This window comes from Physeter macrocephalus, chromosome 18, assembly GCF_002837175.3.
Source record: "Physeter macrocephalus isolate SW-GA chromosome 18, ASM283717v5, whole genome shotgun sequence".
NCBI classification, from domain to species: domain Eukaryota; kingdom Metazoa; phylum Chordata; class Mammalia; order Artiodactyla; family Physeteridae; genus Physeter; species Physeter macrocephalus.
The window spans coordinates 52,939,616-52,963,147 of record NC_041231.1 but is presented as its reverse complement, the minus strand read 5'-3'; the positions used below and the strand labels follow the sequence as shown (position 1 = coordinate 52,963,147).

The 23,532-nt window shown below is 40.7% G+C and overlaps 1 protein-coding gene across 2 annotated transcripts in view; it reads left to right on the top strand.

The window, feature by feature from the left end:
• Positions 1-367: 367 nt before the first annotated feature.
• The window catches only part of STAC (SH3 and cysteine rich domain), a 103,307-nt gene continuing 80,142 nt past the window's right edge, over positions 368-23,532 (top strand). For both annotated transcript variants that reach the window (XM_007115172.4, XM_007115171.4), the window contains exon 1: positions 368-658. In XM_007115172.4, coding sequence (XP_007115234.1) covers positions 548-658 — 111 coding nt within the window. In that variant the 5' untranslated portion in view covers positions 368-547. The remainder of the gene's footprint in view (positions 659-23,532) is intronic.

The window sequence follows — 23,532 nt, the reverse complement described above, 5'->3', positions numbered from 1 at the left end:
TGGCTAAGTCACCGGCTCCCTGAGAGTCGATGTTTCTCAGGGTGCAGGAGGGAGTTGCTGCAGGTGGTCTCTCCGGCTGGATCATTCATTCGGGCGTTTGGTCTGAATTTTCCGTCTACTTCCTAAAGCATCTCCGCGACCGTGCTGTGCGCGCCCAGCCTCCCCGGAGGGCCTCCCGAGGGCGCTGCCCACTTCTGCCCCGCTGCTCCCCGCGGGGGCCCGCGCAGCCCCGCCCCGGAGCCACCTCCCGCCCCTCTTCTCTGGGGGGCGGGCCAGCCCGAGCCCAGTCACGACTGTGCGGTCCCCCGCGAGGTGGCCGCGGGCGCGGTGGGGCGGCGCGCTTTCCCCCTGCCCGCGGGGTTGCCGGGGAGGTGGGCAGGGCCGGGGAGGGGGCGAGGCCGAAGGAGGGTGCGTCGGCGCCTCGGCGAGGATGGGAGTCCCCGGCCTCCAGAGCTGAGCAAGCCGGCCCGCGGCGGGGAGGGCGCGCCGCAGGGAGGCTAGCCTCGCTCTTCCTCCGGGAGCCCAACACCTTTCCCGCGCCGCCAAGATGATCCCCCCGAGCGGCGCCCGCGAGGACGGCGTGGACGGGCTGCCCAAGGAGACGACGAACGCCGAACAACCGCCCTCTCCTGCATCCACCGGCAGCCAGGAATCCAAGGTAGCGCGCACGCTTGCCCCGAGAGGATACAAACTCAGTCTCCTTCTCTCCTCTGTCCACCTTTGTTTCCTCCCTACTGGCGCTGGCGCCAGAGTCTGAGACGCGTCCCCAGTTCCTCTCAAGGACTGTACCTCCCTTGAGACTTGAATGTACGGCAGGACTCGCTGATAGCGATGCTGGACCACATCCCTGGAGACCCAGCTTTCTTGCCCACACAGCCCGGGGGCTTTGCGCAGGGCTTCCACCCTGCGAGCACCCGCAGTTCAGTTGACTCCGGGTTCAGATAGCTTTCTTGGGTGGTGGTGGCGTGGTTGTTCTGTGCTTTGAACCTGCATGTACGCAAAGCGCGTGTAAGTATTAGGTGGCTTCTGAAGGCTGAGGGACAAACAGCTTTTCAGGGATACTCCTCAAGAAAAGCTGGGGCACTTGCGGACCAGCAGAGGTTTGCCTGTATCCCAAAGGTCTGAGACCCTTTGCTTAAAGGGCTCATCCCTAACCTCAGATACAGCTCATTTCAGAAAAACTAGGGAAATGATGCGTTCTCGGGAAAGTTGATGTTGCTCTTGTGGAAGTTAATCCTCGGACTTACACTTGCTTTCATGAGAGTTACACTGACATACACAAAACCAACCTCGCAGCACTTCTGTCCCTGGTACACTTCTTCTGAAACTCTCGTGGGTGCCAGGCACATGTTTGGAAATCTCGGAAGAGGATAAAGTAAAATGCGGCTGCTAGCTGTGCGATGCCAAATGGCATCTCAGCCGGGAGTGAAAACCATAAGATGGAGTTTGTAGTTATATGGATTTTTTTAAGGGCAGGACTCCTGGCTCTTTATCCAGATCTCCTTTTGTGTTCCCTGGATGTCTTTGGAGTGTGGGGCAGTTCCTGTGTAGGAATGAAGGAAAGGAGGTTGCCAGTCTGGAGGGCAGGTCAGATGGGGCAAAGAAGAGTCCCATCCTTATCTCCCTTCACACACATCCCTGGAAGCCATTGACAAATCAGCAGGATCAAAAGCACAGTTAAGTGGCTCTCAGTTTAAGTGACGCTGCCCACTGTGTGTACCCCAGCCTTCAAAAGTTAACCATCAGACATGCTAATCCAAGACAAAGAGCTTTGCATTATCTTTATTTTATTTTTTTGATAAATATCTGACCTGAAATATGTGTGTCAACTTTTCTAAAGCGCAGTTGGAAACGGGGGCAAAACCCCACCTTCCAGAATCATTGTGAGGCATAGTAAGTACAGTGTAAGGACTATACATCCCAGTACCGTGTAAGGACTCGATCCATGTTTACCCTTTTCCTTCCTGAGATAAGGAGATGGGATCCATCTCACCATAGATGATTCACTCCAAATCCATCTCACAACCCATACACATGGACCGTTACCCCTCCGACCAGAAGTTTCTGGCTGTCTCATCATTGTCCATCATTGACCTTCATTCACCTAAGTGATATGGGGTAGTGGCCACTTCAGACGTGATCTAGAATACTATAAATTAATGCAGCTAAACTCAGGAGTGAAACTAGTATTCAACTTTTTGAATTGGCCCTGTTGCTCTGCAGTAGGTATGTTCTGGAAAGCACTTAGGATTTGCTTATACAGAAGCACTGTTCAAACACACTGTATGGGCTTACTATTTATAGATATCCTAATGTAAATTCTTTGGCAAAGCAAAACCTACGTATGTAATACCCGTCATTATCCACCAACTTATCTGGTTTATGGTTTTGGATCTGCACACGTCAATTTTTCTCAAAGTGTATTTATACATTCCTAAATTTGCTGTCATGGCTTAGGTGTTCTTAATCAGTGGAGATGGACTGTGGGGGTCCCGTGAACCCCAAGAAATTGAATGCAAAATGGTGTGCCTGAAGGTGACATTTTGGGGGGGCATAGTGTTTTTGATACTCTCCAAGGGGCCCATGCTTCTCAAAAAGGCTAAACTACTGATGTGGAGGGGGTATGGTAAGGGAACATTAGGATGGCATGAAACAGGAGTAGAGGCAGGCTCTATTTATTCTGCACCAGCAGTGCCACATTTGAAAAGCTTATTGGCGTTAACAAGGGTCCTCCACCCTGAGGATGAGCGTCTGGTAGGAGAATGTGGACATGTAGTCATCCCATCTTACTCTCCTCTGAAGTGGTTTGTTTGTCAAAATACCGTGTGGGGCAGAATGGTTCAGCCCCTCTGGACAGTAAACTTTCTCAAGAAAGACTTTTAAAATTAGTTTTTTCTTTTATTTTATTAAAACCTAGTTGACTTACAGTACTGTATTAGTTTCAGGTGTACAACCTAGCGATTCATTGTCTTTATAGATTAGTCATCATGCAAAGTTATTATAATATTATTAACTGCATTCGCTGTGCTGTACATTGCATCCCTGTGACTTACTTATTTTATAGCTAGTAGTTTGTATCTCTTAATCCCCTTCACCTCATTCACTCATTCCCCCCACCTCCCTCCCCTCTGGCAATCACTGGTTTATTCTCTGTATCTGTGAGTCCGTTTCTGTTTGGTTATATATGTTGATTTGTTTTGATCGTTAGGTTTCACTACACATTTTTAAAATAACTTTTTTCTCTCATGATAAGAGTAACAAATACTCTGGAAATTTGAAAAGTCCTGAAAAAAAGTTTTAAAAATTCCCCACTGGTCCAGTTCAGAGACAACTACTGATATCTTGATTGTATGTTTGCCTCTTTTCATTGATTTTTTTTTTCTTGCGGTACGCGGGCCTCTCACTGTTGTGGCCTCTCCCGTTGCGGAGCACAGGCTCCAGACGCACAGGCTCAGCGGCCATGGCTCACGGGCCCAGCCGCTCCGCGGCATGTGGGATCTTCCCGGACCGGGGCACGAACCCGTGTCCCCTGCATCGGCAGGCGGACTCTCAACCACTGTGCCACCAGGGAAGCCCTCACTGATTTTTATATTTACACAGTTGAGAGAACAATGGTGAGCATCTACTGAGTGCTTGGTCTGTCAGGCGCAACTTGACCCTTCATAATAACCCTGTGAGGGAGATTCTGCTATTATTTCTGTTTTATGGATAGGGAAGCAGAAACTCAGAAAGGTTATGTGACTTCCCCACGATTGTAGTTAGTTGAGTGACACAGCAAGGACAGGGACCCAGGCAGCATGGCTCTGGAAGACAAGTTGTCACCACCTGCAGCCATCTCTCATGTCTGTGTACTGTTTTACATCCTGTACTCTTTCACCTAACATCCTAACCAAGTATTTTATATGCTACTAAAAGCCATTTGCAACCGTATTTTGGTCTTCTCATCTTAAGAAATCTTTGAAAATAAATTGAGCCACATTAGCATGTGAAATGATTAAAGCCCAGTTCTTATACAGCTTCTTTGCATTTGATTTTGCTACTCTTTCCCTAAAAGTATATTTACGGAAGTGATTAAATGGAATATCACAGAACCATCTGGAAAACCGGGCCACAGCAAACCCTTTGGTCTAGAGGGTCCATTAGAGAAGAATGATAATGATTCAATGCCCCGAGCACGTAAAACGTTTCCGGAAGTCCATTTCTGCAGATTCTTTGGAATGCTAAATCATAGACTATTAGAACTGGAAACACTGGAGATGATCTATTCTGGGTATTTGTAAAATTATGGATAATTTTTATTGTGTAAATTTATTTTATTATGGAAAATGTCAACACAGAGAAAATACTATAAAGAACCATCATGTACCTAATCACCTGGCTTCACCAGTTATCAATTCATGGACCATCTTGCTTCATCTGTTACCCCCAGCACTACCCCCACCCCTCCCCATGCACACTGGATCATTTTAAAGCAAGTTCCAAGCCTCAAAGCATTTCATTTGTAAATATTTCCAGATGCATCTCTAAAGAATAAGGGCTCTTTTTGTAAACATGACTACAATCCCATTATCACATACTCCAGGTGTTTTAAATCAAGGGTCAGTATATTCTTTGAAGGTCCACAAATTGTCTTTGGAATATCTGTGAACAACCAGAACTTTCAGAATTGCTCGTGTACATGTATATGTGCATTGTCTGGGGAAAGGATCCATAGTTTATACCAGCTTAATAAAGTGTTTATAGCCTTCAAAGGTTATTTAAATATCCCCTCCCTTTTTTTTTTCTCTGTTGAGTAAATCGAGGCCCACAGAGAGGTAGTGACTTGCCTAAGATCACACAGGTAGTTACTGCCAATAGTCTAAGAAGGTCCCCGTCTTGGACCTTGGATACCTCAGCACAATTTCCTCAGAGTAAATTCCGGTAAGCACAAGTCATAATCTAGTTTATGTGGTTTTGTTTTTCATAAAATTAGTCAAGTTGAAAGAGTTTGAAAGCCACTAATGAACCTCACCCCTGTATCTTTCCACTAACTATCCCAGAAAGACCACAATCTAATTTTTTTTCTAAGTGCTTGACAGAGACCATTGAATACTAAGAAAAATTTCATGTTTCAGCATCCCTTATTGCAATGAATGTCTTTTCTCTTACTAACTTATTGACAACATAGAAATCTTACTAAGGTGTCACATGAAGTTTTGTATGGATGCCCTTTGCCATCACTTATATGACACAAAGTCACATTTTGATGATATGAAGGGATTGTAGGTTTTGAGGTCAAATAAACAAGAGGTCAAATCTCTTCTTATCAGTTGCCATCTTTGTGTCCTTGGGCAAGCTGCCTAACCTCTCTGAGCCTTGGTTTCCTAAAATCTAGAATGGGGATGCTAATCCCCATTGGCATGGCTTTTTGTAAAGCCTGAGAATAGGTAAAACACCCAATATGTTGAAAGCATTTGTAAGCATAAAGCATTGTTTACTTTCTCTTCCTGCTTCAAATTAGATGATTCTGTCACTGACCAATCACAAATGTCATCACTGGAAGAATTTCAATAATCAAAAATGATGTTCAATAGTATAACTGAGTTTTCCTCCCTTTGCACTTTAAGTTATACTGTTGACTGCAGTGAGATTTCATCTTAGCTATGTTGCATCCCCAAGAAGATTAGCGATAGACTCACCAGCATGTGACTTTGATTTTGAAATGTTGATATAAGCCACCTAGGGCACCACTGGAGCCATGGACCAAGGTGTCCCCTCATTCATGGATGGTTCTCTCTGAATCTGGACCACCTTCTAAGCTATCGAGAAGGAATTCCTAACCATGAAGATGTGCCCTGCATCTCCCGGAAAGGTTTCTGTGTCCATCAATCAGCAACTATTTATTGACTGCCTACTTTGTGGCCAGCTCACCCATTACATATATATGAAGCTATTATTTTTTTTTTAACATCTTTATTGGAGTATAATTGCTTTACAATGGTGTATTAGTTTCTTGTGTTAGTTTCTGCTTTACAACGAATTGAATCAGTTATACATATACATATGTTCCCATATCTCTTCCCTCTTGCGTCTCCCTCCCTCCCACCCTCCCTATCCCACCCCTCTAGGTGGTCACAAACCACCTAGCTGATCTCCCTGTGCCATGAGGCTGCATGAAGCTATTATTGATAAGGAATTTAACTTCTACTCAGGGGAGAAGAAAGAAAATGGAACCTTGGCCTTGCATTCAAATCCCCTGGAGAGTCCAGACCATAGGCTAGACCTATTAAATTGAAATCTGTGAGTGAAGGTCCCAGCAATCAGCATTTTTATAAAGCTTCCTTAGTGATTTCATTGTACAGCCAAGTTTGAGAAACACTGGTCTAGACTAAAAGAATTACAGAATGTCAAAGAAAGCAAGATATTTTCCCTTCCAGCCGAGATACTTGGAATCATTTGTATTTACTTTCTCTTCTTCACTTCCCATTTATACTTCAATACGAAGAAATGGTTCTGGCAAAAGTAACCTGCTGTTTCCTCCACATTGCTAAAGAATCTAAGCGTTGCTCAGATACAGCTGGATTTATAAGGTTGATTATGTCCTTATTAAGTTATTTTCATGATTATAAAAGTAATAAGCACTAAATGTAGAAAACTGGAAAGCCCAGAATATATAAAAATTCATTTATCACACAATGACCTAGACATAAGGATTGTTAGGTTTTTTGCTGTATTTCTTTCAGGTTTCCTTTTACACACACACACACACACACACACACACACACACACACACACACGCTTGAAACAAAATTGAAATAATGTATACATAAATGCACATTGTGTTTTTTCTTATACCTAATGTTGTACATAGTTTTCTTGTATTCTTAGATAAGTATTAAAGATGGTCTATGTCATGTTGTACCATATCTGTTTCATCAGTCTCTTCTGATGGTACATTTAGATTCTTTCTCAGCTTTCAAGCTTTAAAAAAATATCAGTATTTAAACGGGCTTCCTGATAGACATCAACATTTGAATATTTTTCTGATTCATTTCATGGGAAGTAAAATTGCTACGTCTGGATATAAACACTTCGAAGGTCTTTTATTCTCACTGACACAGTGCTCTCTAGAAATATCTATCATAGCTTTTTTTTTTAGAATTTTTATTTTTATTTTTTATTTTATTTTTATTTATTGGCTGTGTTGGGTCTTCGTTGCTGCACATGGGCTTTCTCTAGTTGCGGCGAGTGGGGGGCTACTCTTCATTGCAGTGCGTGGGCTTCTTATTGTGGTGGCTTCTCTTGTTGCGGGGCATGGGCTCTAGGCACGCGGGCTTCAGTTGTTGTGGCTCGCGGTCTCTAGAGCGCAGGCTCAGTAGTTGTGGCGCACGGACTTAGTTGCTCCGCGGCATGTGGGATCTTCCCAGACAAGGGCTCGAACCCACGTCCCCTGCATTGGCAGGCTGATTCTTAACCACCGCGCCACCAGGGAAGCCGTATCATAGCTTTTTTTCTTGTAAACTTTGAAGTATAACATCATACCAAAAAGTGCACACAAGATTACAGATCAGTGAATTTTCAAAAAATAAATTATTTATCAGTATGTAACCAAAACAAAAATCAAGAAATAGAATGTTATCAGCACCCCAGAATCTCTCTCATACCCTTTTCTGTCACTGCCTTCCCAAAGGTAAATAATATTTTGACTTCTAACAACATAAATTAACCTTCCTTTATATAAATGGAATCATACAGTGTGTACTCTTTTATGCTTGGCTTCTTTCACTTAGCATGATGTTGTGAGATTCATTTATACCGTTGCATGTAGCAGTAGTTTTCGTTTTCATTGCTATATAGAATTCCACTGTGTGAATAGACCACTATTTAACCACTCTATTGATGGTGGACATTTGGATTGTTTCTTGGTTTCGGCTGCTAGAAGTTATACCCCTTTGACCATCCTTATACATATTCCTTGTGGCACCTCTGTTGGGTGTATACCTAGGAGCAACATTGCTGGGCTGTAGGGTATACATAAGTTCAGTGTTAGTAGATATTGTCAGCTTTCCAAAGCATCCGTACCAATTCGTGATCCCACCAACAATGTGTAAGAGTTCCATCTGATCCGCATCCCACCAACGTTTGGTATTGTCTATATTTCTCAGTTCAGCCATTCTCATAGGTGATTAGTGGTATTGTGCCATGGTTTTAACTTGTATGTCCCCAATGACTAATGAATTAAGCAGTGTTTTTGTTTTGTTTTGTTTTGGCCATGCCTCATGCGGGATCTTAGTTCCCTGACCAGGGATCAAACCCTTCTCCCCTGCATTGGGAGGGCAGAGTCTTAACCACTGGATTGCCAGGGAAGTCCCGAATTAAGCAGTTTTTATGCTTTGGGGCATTTGAATGTCTTCTTGTGAAATAGTTATTCAAATCTTTTATCTATTTTCCTATTAGCTTATATGTCATTTTTAAAAATTTATATGAATTCTTTACATATTCTAGATCCAAGTACTTTTAAAGATAAATGTGTTGCAGATATCTTCTTCTATCCTGTGGCTTTTCTTTTCTTAACAGAAATTCTTATTGAATGTAGTCAAATTATTAATTTTCTCACTTATGGTTGTTAGTGCTTTTTGTGTTCTCCTTATGAAATCTTTGCCTACCCCAAAGGCATGAAAGTATTCTCCTAGAATATCTCCTAGTATTTCTCAGAAATGTTATTGCTTAGCCTTTCACACATAAGTCTATAGTCCATTTGAAATTGCTGTGAGTGTGAGGTAGGGGTCAAGATTCATTACGGCACTGCACTGCCACCTTTGCCATAAACTGGATGGCTATATTTTTGATTTATGTGGAGGTTGATGCCCTGCCCCATTGGTCTATTTGTCTGTCCTTGTACCAGCACAGCACTGTGTTAAATATAATGGCTTTATTAAAAAGTTTTGATATCTGGCAGAGTAAGACTTCTGGCTTTGCCTTGCTTTTTCAAAACTGTTTTGATTATTTTGGGCCCTTGACATTTCCATTATGCATTTTAGAATCAGCTAATCAATTTCCACAAAAACACCTGCTAGGATTTTGACTGGGGTTGCATTAAATGTACAAATCCATTTGGAGAGAATGGACATCCTCATACTATTAGTTCTTCCAGTAATAGAGTCCACTGTACAGAGATTGCTTCCACCAAGTGCCCCAAGGCATCGTTACCTGAGAACCTAATTCTTTGTTACTTTTTTCAGTTTGGGGATTCTCAGACCAAGTTGTGTTGTATAAATTTAAGCCCCAAATCTATGTGAAGGCAGATCTGTGATTATGAATTCCCAAGGAAATATTTGTTTTTTTATTGTCCACCTTATGTCTATACTAAGATTTTCTTTCTCATCAACCTGAATTGGTGAGAAATTTGTTTCTTGTTCATTCTTTCTTTTCAGATCTCCACTATATGTAGGCAGTAAAATTCAATCTCCTTAGGATTTTTTTTTGAGTTAAAATACACATAACATAAAATTTACCTTCTTACTAATTTTTAAATGGTTACATTTTAAATGTAGTTTTCTGTGGCATTAAATACATTCATATTGTTGTATAACCGTCACCATCTTTAGAACTTTTTCATCTTCCCAGACTGAAGTTCTGTACCCATTAAACAGTTATTCCCCGTCTCCTACTTTTTCCAGCTCCTGGCAACCACTACTATTCTACTTTCTGATTCTATGAATTTGACTAACTCTAGGTACCTCATATATGATGAATCATTTAATGTTTGTCCCTTTGTAAGTGGCTTATCTCACTTAACATAAATCTTCCAGGTCCATCCATGTTGTGGTATAACTCAGAATTTCCTTCTTTTTTTAAGGCTGAATAATATTCCATTGTATGTACATACCACATTTCTTTATTGATTCATCCATCAATGGACTCTTGTGAATAATGCTGCTATGAACTTGGGTGTACAAATATCTGTTCAAGTCCCTGCTTTCATTTCCTTTAGGTATATAGCCAGAAGTGAGGTTGCTGGATTATATGGTAATTCTATCTTTAATCTTTTGAGGATTCACCATACTGTTTTTCACAATGGCTGTACCATTTTAGATTCCCACCAGGAATGAACAGGATTCCAATTTCTCTACATCCTCACCAACACTAGTTATTTTCTGGGTTTTATTTTATCCTAATGGGAGTGAGATGCTATCTCATTGTGGCTTTTGCTTGCATTTCCCTACTGATTAGTGTTGTTGAGCATAATTTCATGTGCTTATTGGTCATTTGTATATCTTCTTTGGAGAAATGTCCATTCAAGGCCTTTACCTGTTTTTTGAGTTGTTTTCTTTCTTGTTAGTTATTTTTGTTATGTTTAGATTTATAGCCTTTTATCAGCAAATTTGAAGGGCAAAGATGTATTGAAATTTTTTATTGTTTTGGTTACCTTTATTCACTAGAAAGTGTTATTTTTATATTAAAATTTTTTTCTTTTGTGAATTATATATTCATCTATTTTAAGAGCATTTATTTCCTATTGATTTTTTAAAAGTTCTTTATGAATATTAAAACCACAATCTTTCATATATGTTGCTAACGTTTTCCCAGATTGAAATTTGTTTTTCAATTTTATTACATTTTCAACATGGAAGATTATTTTTTTATGTTGTTAAATGTCTCAAACTTATTTAGCTATGGCTAAATTTATATTTAGAAATTTAAATTTCTAAATTTATATTTAGAAAGGTCTTCCATTTATATTTAGAAAGGTCTTCCCCACCCTGGGAGCAAATAAATATTAATCTGTGTGTTTCTCTAGCTCCTTATTATATACTTTTTACTTTTATCACTTTAATCCATCTGGAATTTATGTTGTTATGTGGTAAGGAAGAACTTTAATTTTTTCTGAATTAAAAAAACCACTTGTTGAACCGTTCATTTTTACACTGATTTGAAATGTTAGATCTATTATGTAATAAATGGTAATATGTACTAGATTGTCTTTTACAGTCATCTGTTATAGTCTAATGATTTTGCATTTATTACCTACACACTACTTTGACATTACAATTTTTTAATTACTGTAGCTTTATAATAGACTGATAACTGATAATACAGGTACCTATCTGGGAATTTATTTATTTAACTGCACTCACCGTTTTGATTTTCCATCAAGTTATAAATATAATATTTTGAGAAGAATTGCATGAAACTTTTAAGATCGTTTCAGCAAAATCTTTACATATAGTGGGATTTCTCATCCAAGAACATAGTATATATCTTTAGTTATTGAGATGTCTTTTATGCCACTCATAAACGCTTAGTAATTTTCTTCAAATACTTTTTGCCCAGTCCTCTGTTAGCTATTTCCTGGATATTTTATACTAATTTTATATTAATTTTGTAATCTAAGGTCTTTTAGATTCCATTTCTTATTCATTAATAAAGAAGTACAGTGTTGCTTACTGATTCATTGTGGGCTCAGGAGTCAGAAGCAGCTGTGTTCAAATCCCAATGTACGGCTTTGGGATGCCACTTAATGAGCTTCCCTGTCCTTCACTTTCCTGAGCCTCACTGTTCTTTCTGTAAAATGAGCATACTAATGGTCTTTTGCAGCACTGTCATTAGGGTTAGGTTAATGAGTGTATCCTAAGTTCCTAACACAGTGCATGGCACATAGTGAGTCAATGTTGGCTATTATTATTAGATTACCATAGTATCTACAAAAATAATTTTGCCTGTCTAACTATAATTATCTCTTTTGGGGGTTAGGGGAGTGGGATAGGTAGGGACAGAATATTATTGCAGTAGATATCCCAAAATACAGTAAGTATCAGTGGCGGTATTGGGCTAGTACCTAACTTTAAGTGCTACCTAAGTTTTGCTGTAAGTGTACATTGCGTATAGGTGTATATTGTACAGTGTTGGTACTAGGGGGTACTGTTAGATCTCTTGTATCTCAAGTTACTCTGCAAGCCACTTAAAATTTACACATTCAGCCTGAGAAACATCAGGTGGTAGTTTGCAAATTTAACTTCAAGACAAATCCATTTCCAACTAAATCATTTCTTAAGTCTTCCTTCTACACAAATTCCAGACTTCCCACTCTGTTTGCAATTAAACTGAGACAGTGTTTCTTATGTAAATTTGGGTAATGTTCTTAGCTTACTAAGAATTTCCACCAGGAATGGATGTGGAATTGTTTCAAATGACTTTTTGGCAAGTATCAAAGTAATCATGTGATTTTTTTTTTTTTTTGTCCTTTGGCCTCTTTATGTGGTGGATTATATTAATAGATAGCCTAAATTAAACTCTCCTTACATTCCTGGAAAAGGTCCCACTTGACCATGGGGATTTTCTTTTAATAAACTGCTAGGTTTTTATTGCCAGTACTTTATTATTTTTACATCTATATACATAAGAAAGATTGTTCTCTGTCATTTTGTGTCCTTGGTCAGATATTATTTTTAAGGATATGCCAAGTTAAAAAAAATTATTTGGGAAGATATACATGGATGTTTTTGTTTGTTTCTTTTTGGTTTTTGTTCTGTGAACAGTTTGTAGAACCCAGATCTCCACTTTGAATGTTTGAAAAAAATGGGACAATATCTAAAACTGGCACCTATTTTAAAATAAAATTTGAAAACATTTTTGTATTTTTTATTCTATTCTCTTTTCCTAAACTGACATGAATCAGGTTTGTGAACTTGTATTTTGCCTGAAAATTATTCCTTTCATTTAAATCTTCATAATATCTCTGGATGAGTTACTATAGGACAGCCCTGGGACCTTCCTTCAATCTTATCTCATCCTCACTCTTTCTAGCAGGCTTCCTATGTGTTCTTATCTTGTGAAATCCCCTTTTTTGTAGTTCTCTGTGTTTATATACCAGTGGTCCCTTAGAGCTGGATTTGGAATCAGGAAAGTTAAATACCAGTGCTCACGTTTCCACCTTTATCTAGAGAGGTGCTCCCTCTTTGCTCCCTCCTTAAATCTCATTTTCTCCTTTGATTCCCTTTCTACTGCTGTAACAGTTCCTCTCTAGTCCTATTGGCTATCACATTCTCCTCCACCCATCATTCAAGGGTTGGTCTTCCCCAGCATTCTGTTCTCAGGCCTCAGCCTTTCTCACTCTTCATAATCTCTCTGGGTCTTTCTGGGACATCTTACCTATTCTTTTTATTTCATCCACCAGCTGATAACTCCCAAATATGAAGCCAACACAGTCATCACTCTTCTGAGCTCCAGACCAATATATCTCACTGCCTTTTGGGCCACCTGTCTTGATGCCCTCCATATATTTTAAATTTAACCTACCCTCAACTAAACTTATCATTCTTAACTCAGATACCAGCTCAATTCTTGTGTGTTCTTCTTCTTGTGTTCTCATCCAGAGATGAGCATCATCCATGGAGTCAGCCAAGCCAGAAAACCAGAACTCATCCTCAGTAACCCCCAGGGGGCCTGAATAGAGAGGTTTTTGGAAGCAGGTGGACAGGAGACAAGATGTCTGTCAGCCTTCAGAGGGTGCTTCATTTATCTGAAAATGAAACTTGGACCTGTTGTCTGTTCCTAATGGCCCCCATAGCTGAAGTGTCAGTCAGCATGTTTTCCTCAGGTCTGGGAGCAAGTGTGACCACAGCATGAAGGACTGAGGTCAGGCACAAGAGAAAGAATAAAGAGGAGGGATCCAGAACACCCTGGGCTCCCAGGAATGCCACTGCTACCTTGCCCTCCAAACTGACATGAGAGAGAGAGCAGTGAAAAGAGGTCCTAGAGTACTATGTGCCCCGGTAAGACCCCCACATTCCCTCTCTTCATCTCCAACACTCTCAGCTTTATCAGAACAAAGTAACTTGGAAACCTTGGGAGAGATTCCCATGACACCCCTTTCCCTAGCTCGTCAATCACCAGAAGAGCACAAGGCTGCAGAGCCCCCTTCCTTTTTCACAGTTTAATCTCCATACAGGTCTGCATATCTACTCATCAACTCTGTCTGCCACCCTCCCCAGCGGTCGGTACTCTCTACCCTCTGGAATTTACTCTTCAGTAAATCCTCTCTCTCCTCAACGTCTCTGATGTGTCCTTCACTTCTGACTCTGATGCCCAGCCATTCCCCTGCAGCCTCTCAAACGGTGGCTCTTTTCTCCCTCATCAGGCTCGGTAGTTGAGGAGGCTGCCTCACTACTGCTTCCAGACTCTGATCTCTCCTCCTCTAAAACGTATAGCTTTAAAATCCACACACTCAGTCTCTTCTACCCACTGCTAAAATCAGCAGTCACCTACCAACCCGAGTAGGTCTCTCCATTCTCCAGGCTCGCTCTCACTCTTTCCAACCCTACCCCTGTCATAAACATCGGTGATTTTCATATACTGCAGATGACTCTTCCAAATATCCTGACTTCATAAGTCCTTAAACTTTTCTCCTCCTAAGATCTTGTCTCCACTCTCTGCCACGTTGCCACCCACTTCCGTGACCATTCCCAAGACTTTGCACCACAATGATTGCACCATCTTTCCAATTGTAAAAAAGTACAGAGAAAACTTTTCAGGCAAGGATGCTCAGGAAAGGAGTCATTCTGGAGGGTCAACCCTTACAGATAAAAGAGAACGTGTCCTTTTATGTTCCAGGCATTTCCCTATTGAGAATTTTGCTTGCAAGTTTCACATCTCCGTACTTTCAAAAGCAGAATATGCCACATGGAATTTCATTCACGTATAATAGAGCTGCAAATGCTTTGTAAATTTCAAAGCAATTATATTGCTTTTGTAATTTCCTTTTCCTAATTATTCAGGATCACCATTTTAAACACTAGTTATTGAACTTTTCGCGTGCAGGAGAGTTTTCCTCTTGCACTAATGACTCCATACTGCTGTGCCCTCCTGCTTCTTGTGTCTGATTCTAACATTTTTCATACTCTTCCTACACAAAGACCATCCTCTCTCTGCAGGCTACTTTGAGTATTCTAACATGCTTCTTTTCGTTTGCTTTTGTATTGGAAAATAAATCATCTCACTAGTTGGAATTTCATATTCCTTAAGAGGAAACAGAAACTGAACTCAATGGACTATCAGGGAAGTAAACAAGGATTTGGGGGTTTCAGTGTTTTGATTTTACTTAGTGACTTTACCTAGTGATTGGTTCATCAGACTTTTTGCTTACATTTTCTGGTTCTTAGCTGCATTTTCCATAATCAGTTGCTGAGTTCCTGAGAGGTTTGATATTTCTTAATTCTTGTTTAAAGGACAAATTGATTAAGCTCAAGTTTCTGGTATCCATTTTTTTTCATTAATCCATTTGTACTGGATCCTTCATGTGTTGATCAGTTTGCTGGTGATCATCCCCAGTGGATCTGACCTTCCAGTTAACATTTGAAAAGATAAATTCCAAAATAGAAGGTTTCATTATTGTCAATTTCTATGGAGTGATTTTTTTTCTAATTGCTATACTGGACTCTATCTCTTCTCCTCAGGTATATAGCCTGGAAGTACAGTAACATTATCAAAATAAATGTTCCACGAATATGTTGCGTGAGAGAAAAAAAAAGAGCAAAAGGAAAAAAATCCAACTTACAAAATTAAAGCATGTGGTTTATGGTTCTTCAGATGAATAAAAGAGAGAACACGATGTACAATCAGGAGGCTTCATGTCAGACCACAACTCAACCCACTGAAGCGTCTCAAATGTACAGATTCTTAATCACTGAATGGTCTCTTTTCCAGAAGGAGTAACTTCAGTCTGGTTCTGATAACCCAAGGGCTCTAGAATTTCATGAATTTTATGAACTTGTCTGAGAAAGCAGTGGTTTTATAGGTGATTTGTTTGTTAGTCCTTGTGGTTAGAATTATTTTGGCAAAGTTCCATTTATAGACTGCCTATAGGGTGACTTTGGCAGACAACAAGAAGTAAAAAACCTGATACTCTAATTTGTAATAAATCATGGGGTTGAAGATGGGAGATATTTTAAGCTTGTATATCAGGAGCCAAGAGCAATATGCCAAGCCATCTAGCTTCATGGCAGGACCCTTTCTGGTTCTTAATTGGACCTTCCCTTGTAAATTTGTCCACAACCTGGTTGGACAGCTGCACAGAGAGCCTGAATCTCATTCTTAGAGCCCATGCCCTTGGTTCCCAGGCTCTGGACAGCAGCTGTGGGGTAGACAGAGGCTCATGGAGAGAGCAACAGCTTTGACCTCATTCTCAGTGGTCAGAATCATCAAATCATATAGGTCCAACTTTGAGGAAGCCTATTTCCAACATGTAAAGTTGCTGTAGCTGCAGAAGGTACTGAGTTTGGTTTTTTTTTCCCCTTATCCTTCACCTTAAGTTGATATCTCTAAAAGAAAAGCATGAGGTTCAGAAGCATGTAATTTATGGAGGGTGTACTTTCAGGAGGAACCTACAAGGAGGAAGGAAATCAGGAAAGGACAGGAGATGGGGCTGATCAGGAATGTAGTCTCAGGTGGTCCTGGCCTGATCCACAGCCGGCTCTGGGGCACAGACAGCCCCACAGGGTCGTGTCAGCCTTAAAGCAATAGAGCAGGACTGCTTTACTCTGTGTCAATCAGTCTTTGACCCCAGGGGTCGGCAGAGGGGAAGGGAGACATTGCACAGTCTCCCAGGGGAGACAGTTTCCATTAGCTGAGGGCAATTCTGGGAAGAAAGAATGATCTGCAAACGTAGGCATCTGGGAGGTGGGTGCAGACCCAGTAGAGAGGATCTGGGCAGGACACCAACAGCACCCACTACCTCGGGGTTCTACCTGCGCTGCTTCAGCCAGAGCAGTCATTCCCCTTTTCCATGCTCTACAGTTAGGAATTTTGCTAATTTTTTAGTCAGAAAAAGAGCGCTACATTTGAAAAAAGTCTGATAGACACCCACCGTATGAAAGCATGTTAAGAGCTGTAGGCCATGGGAACTGGCTGCTTACCCCCTAACGCACCACTGCATCATACCTGCATCATACGGCAGAAGGAGGGTGAACGAAGGGTCTGGGGGGAGAGGTGGTGGGCACGGCTGTTACCCAGTCTAAACTTCTACTGCTCACCCCACGACAGGCCAGTAAATCGAGAGACAAGGGGGGTGTGCTTGGTTGTTGCAGACTTTTGGTGCTGGAAGATTCAGGTAATGTTGACACTTGGTACAGAGACCACACTTTGAGTACGTACTTTCATCCTTGTGGAACCCATCCTCTTAATTTATTGCTGTGGCTGTAATTACATACTCTTGACTCAAGACGGTCTGCGTGTATGTAAGGGCTCAGGCCATAGCCTCTATCACCCCACAAATGGCCAGAGTGAACTCAGCTGGCGAGGAGGGAAGCGCCAGGACCACACTGGGTTGGCCCAGCCTCTCTCCCCCTCCCATAGCCCTTGCCTCCGTCCGCAGCTGTGGACTTGGATAAAGAAGGCAAAGGAGGTCTTCATATGGTTGAGACTAACTTTGCTCAAACCTACAAACAACTTTTGGGGTTCATTTTGAAACAACCGGGAAATCAAACCTCTAAAAAGGTTGCTGTCCCTCCATTTGGAAGTTGTGTTGGCTTGTGAAAAGCAGTCTCTATCCCCTCTGGAAATAAAGGAACAGATGGCCAACCAAAGGTTCAGGAAGGAGGCAGGGACACCTTCCAGCTGTGCATCTCCTTGGCAGGGGTTTCACGTTCGAGGACATACTCTAGTCCGTGCACAGCATGAGCCTGCCTTTTCCAGCCTATTCCTAGAAGTTTTATTATCCTCCAAACATGCTCATTCCTTTAAAAGTCATTAACAGAAAGGCAGGAAGTTGCTTCACTTCCAAAACCTTGCAGAGAACTACCTTAAAGACTTGGATAGAAAATAGTAAGTGTGTCAAATCAGAGCTATAGTTACAAGTGCTGCAGGAAACCCAAAGAACCCTGTGCCAGCTGCTTTGGGAACTTGGATAGAAATGACACTGGGAGAGCTGAAGCTACAGACGGCCGGCCGTAAGATTCCATAGCTGCTGCCTTCACGCATCTGGGAATCCGCTTCGTCCCTGTCTACTGGGAAGACAGAAATACAGATTCTTCCGTGCATTGTGTCACAGCAAGCAAAGCCAGCTGCATAATTTACAGATCTAGTGCAAAATGACAATAAGAGCTCCTTGTGCAAACATTATTAAGAATTTCGACAGCAACAGCAGAGAATTAAACCAAACCCAGGGCTCTTCTGAGGGCAGGGCTTTGAGTGACCTTACACAGGTGGTGACCCCATGAAGCTGGCCCTGCAGTGCAATCCCCACTACAGGGTTTGGCAGAGCCAGGGAAGGGGAACAGAGAGGGGATGGACATTTCCCTAGGCCTTGCCGTGCAAGGTGATCCGTGTACATCATTCCATTTCTTCCTCATTTTACTGATGAGGAAACCACAAAGGTCAAGGCTAAGGAAAGCAAAGTGACTTACCCTGGGGCATGTGACTGATACGAGTCTACACTGAAATTTGTACCCAGTTCTGGCTCTAAGTTCCCGTTGGTTGTTTGCTGGTTGCTTTGCTGCTTCTTTGGTTTACCTTTTCCACATCTACATTCCAAAAGCAGTAACGGCCTGAAGGGAAAGCACTATATCTGTTTTCAAATTTTATTCCCTTATGAGGCTAAAGAAAGGGTAAATATTCAAAAACTATTTTTAGTGAATAAAAGGATTAATACATTCTCCGGGTCCTGGTTCAGTAGCAGCAACAACAACAATAATAGTGGAAACACGGGAAGAGAGGATGAAGGAAAGGAGGAGGATGGAGGGAGGGGAAGAGTGAGTATGAAAAGAGGAGAAAGAGGGCAGAGGAAGGACTGGTCACTACATACCACTCTCCAGGCCTTATTTTATTTAACCTGCACAGAGCCTTCCCAAACAGCTCTTGTTTTTATGCCCACTTTACAGATGAGAAGCCAGAAGCTTACAGCCATTGGTTAACTCTCCTGAGCCTCCCCACTCTGTGTGTAGCTGAGGCTGGGTGCTGAAGGCTGCTCTCTCTCGCTCTTATGTAAGGAAAGCCATGCAGGTTGTGTCCCGTGTCGGGCTGAGTCGCACCATCCGTCCAGTGGTAGCTATAGTGTTCCCCTCCAGTGAGGCACAGCGAAATCACTGGAGTGCAGATAGTAAGAGCAGGTGCCATGTACCGAGTCCCTGTCACCCAGGTACTTTGAATCCAGTTTCTAATCCCTACAACACTCCCTTTGTGGTAGGTTAATATTTGATCCAAACAACAGGTGAGCGAACTGAGGCTGAGGCGGTAACTCATCCAGGTGAATGGTCAGCCTTACTTTAAAGATCGTTAAAGACTCGTCATTCAAATCTAGACCAGGCGTAGGTATTTAATGGCCTTTCCTCGCAAAATCCTATTGATATAACAGATAACGTAGGTTAAAAGATTATGTCAATGACGGTGGTTAAACAAGAAATGATACCATCAGCAGGCCAGAATTTGTGAGGAAATTGTGGAAGATATGAAGCAGAGAGCATTGAAGTCATGGAGAAAGCAGATGAGAGAAAACTTGTCCAAAGCAGATTCTAAAGTTAATAGTTACAGCCATGAGAGCAGATGTTCCCAGCAGAGCTCAGGAGATCCCCCCACCAAGCTGAGACTTAGCAGATGCAAAGAGCAAGGGTGATCTCGGCAGTTACCCACCCAGAGGGTCTGTCATTCCTCCTCATTCCCCAAGGATGCAAAGAGCTAGAAGTATAGGCTCCTGCTGGAGGCTAACACCTCTGGACTTCTGTCTAAACAACCTAAAGCATTAGCCTAGGAAGTCACCCAGAATGGATTCAGGGGCCAGACAGAGGAGAAGAGCCCAAGATAACTCCTGACTTCAAAAACCGTAACTCCAAGAAAATAATAGACAGAAGGCAGCTCTACCCAGGAATAAAATATATGAAAGCATTCAAATCTCAAAGTAAAACCCTCCATACATTGGGATTTGTGGGAGCCTCCATCCTGACTTTTCGATCCCCACCCAGATATCCTAAAGCAGAGTCTGCCTGTCAGCCTTCCCAACTCAGATGGATCCAGGGAGTGATGTACTCAGAGGCTTATCTGCAGAGGAAGCTCCCAGCTACCTGTGTGATCAAGCTAGTTTTTCACCCATAAATAAGAACAGACAACAAAAGCATAGGTAAGAAGGACCAGTGCACACAACTAAATAAACTAACCGAGAGAAATGAGAGATAACACAAGGATTATGACTAAAATAACTTTTTTTCATTGAAGTATAGTTGATTTATAATGTTTTAATTTCTTCTGCATAGCAAGATGATTCAGTTATACATATATATACATTCTTTTTTTATATATTCTTTTCCATTATGATTTGTCACAGGATATTGAATATAGTTCCCTGTGCTATACAATGGAACCTTGATGTTTATCCACTCTCTATATAATGGTTTGCATCTGCTAATCCCAAACTCCCAACCCATCCCTCCCCCATCCCCCCTCCCCCTTGGCAACCACAAGTCTGTTCTCTATGTCTGTGAGTCTGTTTCTGTTTTGTAAATAGATTTGTGTCGTATTTTAGATGCCACATATAAGTGATATCATATGGTATTTATCTTTCTCTTTCTGACTTACTTAGTACGATCATCTCTAGGTCCATCCATGTTGCTGCAAATGGCATTATTACAGCTGAGCAATATTCCATTGTATATATGTACCGTATCTTCTTTATCCATTCATCTGTCGATGGACATTTAGGTTGTTTCCATGTCTCGGCTCTTGTGAATAGTGCTGCTAATGAACATAGGGGTGCATGTATCTTTTGGAATTAGAATTTTGTCTGGATATATGCCCAGGAGTGGGATTGCTGGATCATATGGCAACTCTATAAAATTACTTTCTAATTAGTATCTTCAGAGAGATTCAAGAAGTATAATTTATAAGAGAAAGTTCTGGAAATACTTAAAGTGGAGACAGGAAGCCAACGGGTCATCTCCACTAGGACAGAACAGCTGAAATGGAGGTCAGAAGATAATTAAAGAAACAAGTAGAAAAAAATTAAGGATTTTTTAAATATGAAAAATAAATGAAGAAAATTAATAAAAAGTTAAATAGAAAAAAATTGGATTCAGAAATGTTCAAAATGAAAGCAATTTGTGAGCAATAAAAGTCGAATATAAGTAAGTGTCAAGCAGTAAAAGCAAAAATATAAGAATCATATGAAAAGTAAAATTGAAAGAACTATACATACACAATTAGCAGAGTCATAATGACCTTTCTAAACTTCAAGAATAGAGAAAAATCCCTAAATGTCTCCAGAAATTAAAACACAGGTGACCTTCTCATAATGAGAATGAGTCACATCAGGCTGAGTGTAAAAGTCAAAGGCACCATGGTTTCAGATTCTAAGGGAAGGGTACATTCAACTTGGAATCCAAAATCAAGACATTGGGATGACTCCGGAAAAGAAATTCTTCATCTCTCTCGAAAGAGCATTTATAGAAATTAAATACTGCATAAGGCATTCACAAAGCCATCAGTATATTAAAAAATGAATTTCTCATAACCAAGGAGAATGGACCCCCAAAAAGCATGGGCAGCAAAACAATTAAAATGTATGTAATTCCCTACTTTGATTTAAAAAAAAAAAAAAAAAAAAAGGAGAAAATTGCTTTGACTCCACTGATGCAGAATCAATTGGAATTCCCGATTATCAAAAAGATTCCTGGTACACTAGGATGTATTTACTTGCTAAAGACTATCCACCAGAAAACTGAAGCAAACACCCCATGTAGCAGTGAATCATGAGTCCCCTTAAAGTGAGGAACAAGACAAGCTCACTCTTGCCTGTGTTACTCAACAATGCTCCAGAAATGCCAGGATGGAAAAATAAGCAAGAAGAATAAATAGTAAAATGAAGAGACAAAATTGCCTTGACAAGCAGTTTATATGAAAGTCTGTTTAAAATAATCAAATGAAACCCTCATGACTAATATAAGACTAATATAAGACAATTCTGTATGTGACAAGCTCAAAATACAAAATCCATTAATTTTCTTTACACCAGCAAAAACTATGACATACTGAAGAATATCTTTCACAAGAAGTATGTATGTGAATGTGAAGAAACATGCCAACATTATGGAAAGCAAATAAGGAGATCTAAATTAGTGTAAAGGCATGACATTTTTTAGATGAGAAGAACTAATACTGTAAAGATGTCAGTCCACTCTAAATAAATACATAAACTCAAGTGAATTCCAATCATATAACAACAGCATGTTTTTTTAAAAATGAAAACCAGCAAGTCCATTCCGCCATCCTTCTTGGGGAATTAGTGGCAGTTCTCTAAGCCACAGCCTCTTCATTTGTAGTATTGGGATCATAATGAAACCTACTTCAAAGGATAATTGTGACAATTAAATGCATAACACATACAAAGCACTTACCACAATACCCAGCCTATAAGTTGCACCCACCAATATTAGTTTTTATTATATTACTCTTATTAAATGTACCTGTGCATGCAGATATATGTATGATAATGTTCATTCGAGCAGTGCTTGCAATAGCTAAAATTAGGGCAGCCTCAAGTTTCCATCACTATTATAATGATTAAGTACAATGCACTATATCCATAGCATGGAGAAATATTAATAAAATTAGTTATTTCTGTCTATAATCTGACATGGAAAAAGCAAGTCACAGGACAAAATGTGTAGGATAATTCATGTATGTAAAAAGTATCAAAATAAATAGATGATGGAAATTTTTTACTTCTTTTAATTGGAGTGTTTATTGAAATAATTATAGATTCATATGCAATTATAAGAAATAATACAGACAGATCCCTTGTACATTACACCCAGTTTACTCCAGTGATAACATTTTACTAAATTATAGCATAATATCATAAGCAAGATATTGACATTAATAAAATCCACCTATTTTATTCATATTTCCCAAGTGTTACTTGTACTCATTTTTTTAAATAAAGTTATTTATTTATTTATCTATTTATTTATTTTTGGCTGCGTTGGGTTTTTGTTGCTGTGTGCAGGCTTTCTCTAGTTGCAGCGAGCGGGGACTACTCTTCGTTGCGCTGCGTGGGCTTCTCATTGCGGTGGCTTCTCTTGTAGTGGAGCACAGGCTCTAGGCTCACGGGCTTAGTAGTTGTGGCTCACAGGCTCTAGAGCACAGGCCTAGTAGTTGTGGCACACGGGCTTAGTTGGTCCGTGGCATGTGGGATCTTCCCTGACCAGGGATCGAACCCATGTCCCCTGCATTGGCAGGCGGATTCTTAACCACTGCACCACCAGGGAAGTCCCTACTTGTACTCATTTTTTAAAAATTTTTATTGGAGTATAGTTGATTTACAATGTTGTGTTAGTTTCAAGTGTACAGCAAAGTGAATCAGTTATACATATACATTTATCCACTCTTTTTAGATTCTTTTCCCATATAGGCCATTACAGAGTACTGAGTAGAGTTCCCTGTGCTATACAGCAGGTTCTTATTAGTTATCTATTTTATATATAGTAGTGTGCATAGGTCAATCCCAATCTCCCAGTTTATCCCTCCTCTCCTCATCCCCTGGTAACCATAAGTTTGTTTTCTACATCTGTG